Source organism: Lepidothrix coronata, unplaced genomic scaffold (genome assembly GCF_001604755.1).
Source record: "Lepidothrix coronata isolate B3197 unplaced genomic scaffold, Lepidothrix_coronata-1.0 Scaffold110, whole genome shotgun sequence".
In the NCBI taxonomy this organism is placed as follows: domain Eukaryota; kingdom Metazoa; phylum Chordata; class Aves; order Passeriformes; family Pipridae; genus Lepidothrix; species Lepidothrix coronata.
Window position 1 is genome coordinate 2,515,052 of NW_016690290.1, and position 7,591 is coordinate 2,522,642.

The 7,591-nt window shown below is 49.9% G+C and overlaps 1 protein-coding gene across 2 annotated transcripts in view; it reads right to left on the reverse strand.

Annotated features, from left to right (window-relative positions):
- EDC4 (enhancer of mRNA decapping 4) overlaps positions 1 to 7,041 on the reverse strand; it is a 32,539-nt gene extending 25,498 nt beyond the window's left edge. For both annotated transcript variants that reach the window (XM_017824189.1, XM_017824188.1), the window contains exons 1-4: positions 6,920 to 7,041; positions 2,529 to 2,685; positions 1,613 to 1,724; positions 642 to 741 (exon numbers count right to left, since the gene is read on the reverse strand). In XM_017824189.1, the coding sequence (XP_017679678.1) occupies positions 642 to 741; positions 1,613 to 1,724; positions 2,529 to 2,685; positions 6,920 to 6,998 (448 nt within the window). In that variant the 5' untranslated portion in view covers positions 6,999 to 7,041. The remainder of the gene's footprint in view (positions 1 to 641; positions 742 to 1,612; positions 1,725 to 2,528; positions 2,686 to 6,919) is intronic.
- Between the last annotated feature and the right edge of the window lie 550 nt (positions 7,042 to 7,591).

The window sequence follows — 7,591 nt, forward strand, 5'->3', positions numbered from 1 at the left end:
GACTCTACCACCTCCCTGGGCAGTCTGTTCCAATGCTTTACAACCCTTTCAGAGAAAGAAAAATTTACTAATATCCAATCTAAACTCCCCTGGCACAGCTTGAGGCCATTTGCTCTCATCCTGTCACTCTCTTTCCTATATGTTGTGAAACAATCTTTCCCTGTGTTGTTGTTCTGCTTTTCTCTCCCTCCTGCACAAAACACTGTGTCTGCCTTGCTCTTTGGATCCTCTAAATTTAGCCTTAAACTCAATTCTAAATTTATGCAAGCAAATCCATCACATTTATCTGCTCAAATTACCACGGGGCTGTTTCTGTGCTTAGCTTAGTTTCTGAAGCTTGTTTGCTGCAGAAATACTTAATTAGAGGAGGAATCTGAACATCAGCTGTCCAGTGAAACCAGTGTAATCCCTCAACTTTTCCTCCATCCCCACCAAGTTCTTTTATTTCTAACTCTGCTGCATAACCAACTCTTCTCTTCACCTTCATTTATATTCCCTCTACGACAGCACCCTGACCTGGGTATTGCAAGGTATGTTTCAATTATTGCCAGTTACATTCCTCTGAATCAAACTTTGCCTCTTTTAGAGATACACAGATGCAAAAGAATACAGATCATGTCCAAGACAAGAAGGTATCTCACCTCTAATTGCATAAGCCAGGTAAGAGTTTGAAACCGCTATCAGATTGCCATAATAGTATTTCTGCTCCCAGTCATATCTAGCAACAGGTTGTATTTTCACCTGCTCAGAAGAAAGAAAACAAAACATGAGAAATGTCTGGAAATAACTCTTTCCTGGAACAAACCTGTCAAACATACAATTTCCTCTAGGGAAGACCTGCAATGCTTAATTTGATAGTGTCATGGTTTAAGACCAGCCGGCAACCAGGACTCTCAGTCCCAAACCAGCACAGATAACCATTGTCACTGAGCAAAGAATCAGGAGCTACTATGGAAGTTATGCCAGTGATCCTGCCTTTCACTTTTATCTTCAGTATTATCTATGAAAAACAGTTAACATGGTGCAGTATTAATTTATTATCTTTGTGGTCCCTTAATTCACTGCACACTAAGGAACAAATGGAATGGAAGATGGAAAAACACACAATGGAAAATTAAGGAACAATATGGGAAAGGGCTGAGAGGATCAAGACCAGAGTTCTCTCTCCTAGTTATGAGCATTTGTTCTGAGTATGGATTAGTACTCTGCTTAGCACTAGTTCTAACCTCAGCATATTGGTTCTTGCAGCTCTGACCTGCTGGCCAGAGCCCTCAGCATGACTGACACCAGCAAACCAGCAAGGGAAATACTCCCTTCAGGGTCCAGGGAGGAAACAGTCAGCAGAAAAAGCTTGTTTGTGAAGAAAGGACACATTCCCAGGAACCTACAGCTTTGATCATGGACTTATTCCTGAAAATTAGAAGATAACTTGGCCAGACTCTGGAATAACAGGAACAATCTACTACAAGATACTGCTCCAGCTTTTTTCTCCCTTGTTAAACTCTTTGACAAACTTCTACCTAATTACAAGCTCCTATAGCACAAGAAAGAAGATATTAATTTCTGTTTAAAAATATGCAAGCATGAAATGATGTCTTGTCTTTCTCCTTACCTTGTTACTCCCTCTGGCCTTACTGGTGATGCTGGAATCACTGCTGGCCACTATCTCCACGTCTTTTGCTGATATCACTAAGCAAGTGGAGCTGTCATCACCAGAAAGGCAGCTTTCAAGAAAAATAAAGAGGGGGGAAAAAAAATCAGACAGGACTGACAGGTACAGAACATTTAATATTTTATGTTAAATTCATAATTTTAACAGCAACAGAGCAGTATCTGAGCATCTACAAGGTTTGAGCCGAACAACTGAAAAGAGAAACTCCTTTCAACAGTCTCCCTTCCCTGTGTGTCATGGGTTTGAGAGAGCCAAACACCTGCTTTGTTCAGCTTAAAAACCTCCAGGCTTTTTGACTTGAACACAGACCCACATTTGGTTAAAGGAGCCTTGACCCAACACTGGAAGGTGCAAAGAAACCAAAGCCAACCAGTTGAACCTCATCAACAAAACAGTGCACGCTGCTCATGGTTCTCTTGGCATCATCCTCTCTCAAAACTATGCCCAGAGAACACAAGCAAAAGCTACTTACACGAGCTCTGTAACCCCTCAGGTGACTGGGGTCCCTGAAGGAGTCCAGCTGGAAATCTACAGGAGAACACCAAGTTTCAACCGGAGCCCTGCTGATTTACTTCCACCCTGACCTGCAATCTCCACCACGTAACCAGTCCTGTTTCCCCTTCTCTAAACAACTCTGCTGATATTCTTCAGTTCTTCAGAGCTGCAAGGATGGCACACTCCATGCATCAGCCTCACAAAAGCTACAAAAGCTCTGACCAAGAGCACTGACTCACAACTGCCACCTGAACTCAACGTAAAGCTCCTTGTCAGATGCCCAGCATAAGCATCCTGGCTCACCAGAACTGAATTTTAGCTGTTTTCTATTTGCTCTCAGCATTTCTTCGACAAAACTTACATGACTTGTTTCTCCTGCAGGGCTCCTAGAGAGATGCTGCGATGCACTGGCTTGGCCAGGGAAGGTCCATCTCCGCTCCCAAGGGGATCAGACACCAGCAGCCCATTCAGGTCTCCGTTGTACGAATTCGACGGTCTCTGGTTCTCATTCACCGAACCTGGGGAAAAGCATCACCAGCTGTGCCCAACACTCATTTAAAAGAAATAACACTGCTGCTTTTTGTCAGCCCTTACTGGTCTGCCAGCTAGAATATACTGAATTGGTTGGGAAAAGTATTCTCCATGTGAAAGGGACCTCCCACGTGAGAAACCCCCAAACTTCTGAGTGAAGTCGTAGCTTTCCTTACACAAGCAATCCCAGCAGATCAGAGAAACACCAAAGAACAGGTACAAGGAACTTACCAGGCTCAAGGAGAAAACAGTCTTGGATCAAAAAGACTAAGCTGGTAATTCAGGTTTACTGAATCAAGGGCCAGACCAAAAGGTTCTTCACAGGCCACTTCTAACCCTCAGGCCTGCAGAGAGACCTCTGAAGTCCAACAATACACTGATCAGCTGCCACATTTGGGGCTGGCTGGAAATAATACATTTGTTACTTTCCAGAACTTGCTTCTGACTGTGAGAACTGACCTCAAAGTCCAGCTGTTCAAGTAACTTTGCTACGAAACTGTGCAGTTGTGCCTACAGGATTGCCATATTTTTCTCTTTGTCGAACAATCACATGGAAGTTTACAGCACTCAAGTTTTGTGTAAAGCAACCATTTGTTCAGAGCTTCAGCTGTGCTTTGAAGAGTGTTTGTGCCCTGACTTCGTGCATCTGGCCTGGCACAAGTTGCCTGGTGGCTTTAGAAGGGGACAGTTGCAACAGGGGGTGAAGGAGACTCTTCTACTTCACTAGCAGGGTAAATAGCCGAGGAGCCCCCTGCCTCTGCTCTTACACATCAGCACACCCCAGGCAAAGCCGCCTGTCTCAGCAAATCCTTGCCAGAAATTTTCACTGGTATGGAAAACCGAAATTTCGTATACTGTTGCCAGGTAACAAGTGCTGCTGAGCTCCTGCAAAATGGCTGCTCCCAGGACCAGCAGCTCCACTGTCACTGGCACACGTAACTAACCTAAACACAACCGTGGGCAAGGGGCTGTCCTTTGAAAGCAAGGCAAGCTTTCAGTTCCTGAACAGGCTTTAGCAGATCAGGGGGAGCATTGCTGCCCAAAAAACAACTGACACTATTAATTTGGAGAAGAACATTTAAAACTTGCTTGTTTATGACCAGTCATTACATCAACTATGCCATGGACACAAAAAGCCTGTGCAGTGACAGGGTATCCCGATGCAGGGACCATTTGGGCACTCACCTCAGTGTACCTGCACTGCATGAAGAGAAAGCAGTGGCACTCACACAGAACAAGGAAATTCAGGCCAAGGAACGTGGTCCTGTGACCACCTAACACTGGTGCTGCGCTTGCTGTTGCAAGATTGAGATGTGCCCCTTATTCCTACAGCGCATGGAGGGTGCTTGCCCAGCTGTGGCTACTTCCACTGACAGTAACACTGGTGCTGCGCTTGCTGTTGCAAGATTGAGATGTGCCCCTTATTCCTACAGCGCATGGAGGGTGCTTGCCCAGCTGTGGCTACTTCCACTGACAGTGCTTTATCCTTTGTGACCAAAAGCAGGAAAACATTCCCTACAGGAAACGCACCCAGGCTGCCAGAGAAAGACGATACATTCTTTGCTCTGTTTGCAGCCACAGGAACGCTCCACGTGTGCATCGCTGCTCCTTTATGGACAGCGGGACAGTGACGTTCACTCCACGGAAAAAAGGAAGGAGGAAACACTTCCCAGAGGCTGATGGGCACAACACTCAAGGTCAGGACTGGGCTTAGCTCAAGCACAGGTGCTGCCTGCACACAGTCCTGGAGGCATAGAAGAAGGGAAGAGGCTCAGCTTTTAGTAAGAACACGAACAAAGCCAAAAGGTTAACACAGACTGGTAGATCTAGGCCTGAAAAGGGAAAGAAGAGTGTTTTTACTCATTACCTTTCCAAAGAGCAGGAGCAGTCAGAGATGAGACATTGAACTTGTCCTCCTCCCACCATCACCTGCACCATGGGATGCCAGTTTGTACTGAACAGAACACTTCCCTGATAAACACCACGAGCAGGGTGAGCCCACATCTGTTATCAGCAGAGATTTCTGTGTGGATTGAAGGATCCTGCCAATCTCCAGCAGGGATGTTCCTCCACAGCATGCTGGCACTGACAGCCTGTCTCCATGCTCCAGAGGGAGGTCCATGGTTTGACCATGAAGCTGCCCCTTGCTGAGGGCACAGCATGAAAAAGGGCAAGGGCTACAAAGCAATAGGTGATGTTTGCCAAAACTGTGAAGAAACTGTGTCAAAAGAGACTGGGGTAGCAAATGCAAATAACATTTTCACAATCACCAAACCCAGCAGAATCTAAAAAGTATCGTGGCAGTTGTAAACTCTTTAGAGCAGAGAGTGTTTCTTGTCACCCGTCTGGACAGGACCCAGAGTAACATAATTCTGCTCACAGCTACATGCACTCAGTACTGCAAAACTTCCTTCAGCCTTGGGAAACAGCTACACCAGTGTCCAGTGGGCACTAAAATCTGAAAGTGAAACCCAGGGTATAACAGCAACTGGAACCAGAGAGGGCCTTGACCACAGCAACTTCATGCCAGGTAAGATTAACCCTACACATGGGATTCCTGAGGCTGCTTTTATTTTCCTTCACAAGCCTTGAAGGATCCCACACTGTCCCTTTCCTCTGACTTCCTAAGAAGAGTTCCAGAGGCTTTCAGTTAACACATGTGTCCATCCCCTTCACCTTATTACGTCAGTTCTTTTGAGTTTATTTGCCATTAGCCAGGCACTGATTCCTGCTGAGAACCAGCACAGGTTCCTTCTGTGGACTTTCTGCCCATTTGTTCCTTTTCCTCTCAACTGCCTTCTTAGTGCACTGGAGATGACAGAGAAGGTATAAAGAGAATGAATAGGGAAGAAGAAAAGAAATACAACCGTATTCTGTCAACTCCTTGGCTTCTGCCAGCAGGAGAAGCTTCTTTCAGAGAAAGTCAAGTCACTTTTCAGCAACAACTACAATCATTTCCCAACAGTGACACATCCTTTCAGTTCAGAAAGTGAAAAAAGTTGTTCCCCATCCCCACACGGAGTTCTCCTTTCAGTCTTACAAGCACAGAGTGCTGCACTGTGAGGGAAAAATGTATTTTTCTTGCAAGAATTATAATCCAGGAACATTCAAGCACTCCAGAAACAACAGAAATTACTCCAAGTAATGAGAAGTTTCTCTATGGGTAGTAAAGCTAATGAAGCCACCTTACTCCAGGCTTGCTCCATCATTCCACGTGCCTCTGCAGCTCTCCCACAACAATCCCACACCCAGCCTCTCCTCTTGGTCAAGCATAAGGCAGAACACATGGCAGTTGTTTTGGATGTAGCATATTCCTAATGACTATCAGGATACTTAAAAGCTACATTATTCCTGCCTTTCCCTCCACAGGAGCCCAACAGGGGTATAAATTCTTTCCTCTACCCAGAGGCTAAGATTTTTTTGCAGAGCACTCATGGTCTGGGCCTCTTCCTGACCAGGTCTGACTGAAACACTGTGGTAGGTTCCAAAAGCAATGAGAGGCTTGAAAGAGAGCTTAGGCTACAGGAGAGGGGAACACCACACTGCTGACTCCTGAGCCTGCTGCTGATGTTCTTACAGGCTGAAGGGGTCCACTGGACTCTGAACAGAGATGTATAACAGCTCAAAGCACTGGGAGAGGACTCACAACCACTTGAAGAAAGATATTTGTGATCCCATTTCACACAAAACTAAGGAGAGGGAAAAGTCTGTGTAAAGGTGAACACGGCACTGATCTCAGAGCAGCCTGACAGCCCCTTCCACTGAGCCCAGCCCCCCTGGGGAACACTTCAAGCACTCCCAGGAACGGGGGGATTTGCGTCTCAGCAGAGGTCGGTGTTGTTCAGCTCCCAGTAGCAGCATCTCCCTGCCGAAAGGCGCCCAGACACCCGCCAGCAGCGAGCTCTGGGTCCGCCCCGCTCCCGCTCTGCCCAGCGCCAACACCCCTGTCGCAGGCGGGGTCCCCGGGCCGGAGGGGGCTCGGCTCCGCTCCTCTCCTCTCCTCACCGGCCGGTCCGCCCCGCCCCACCGGCCCCGGGCTGGCAGGAGCGGCCGCCGCCAGGGCGCCGCGGAGAAGCGGGCCGTGCCCGGCCCCAGAGCGCCCGGTGACAACCGGCGGGGCAGCGGCGCAACGGCCCAGGGGGTCCCGCGGCCCGGCCCGTGACCAGGCCCGGCCCGGCCCGGCCCGGCGGCCTCCGGCGCTGCCCCGGCGCCGGCCCTCACCTGCCGGCCGGTCCAGCTTGAGGATGTCCCGCAGGTGCTGCGTGGCGTCCTCGATGTCGATGCTGGAGCAGGAGGCCATGGGGCCCGGCGCGCCGCCCGCCCGCGCCGCCGACACCGCGCTGCCCGGCCCGGCCCCGCCGCCCGCGCTTCCGCCTCCGGCCCGGCCCTGAAAGCGCCGGGCGGAAACCGCCGCCCGAGCCGAGCGTTCCCGGCGCGGCGGGGCGGGGCCGGCCCGGGGCTCTCCCGCCCTCCCCGCGGGCCGGGAGCCGCCGCCGCCGCCGCTCGGGGACACGGCCCAGCCCCCCGAGAGCAGCGCTGCACACACCGGGCACGGCCCAGCCCCAGGGCACAGAGCACAGCCTGCCCAGGGCTGCGGGGCCGGGCACGAACGCCGGGAGGGCAGCACGGGGCTGACTCCGGCGGAGGAAACACGGCGTGAAGGCTGACTGCGGGCTGCCGGGACTGCTGTCAGCCCCCTGCCTTACTGGAGGCGTTTGCTTTGCTGGCATGCAACAGCTGAGAAGTGACCAGTCGCTGTTCAACGCTGAGCTAGAAGTCTCCGTTGTGAAAAGTGCTGACAGGGAGGTGAAAAGGTGTATGACCTGCCTGCAGTCTCTGGTAAAGCTCCAGGCATTGTTCAGCTCCAGGTTCAGTCTGCAAGCATCTCCCCAC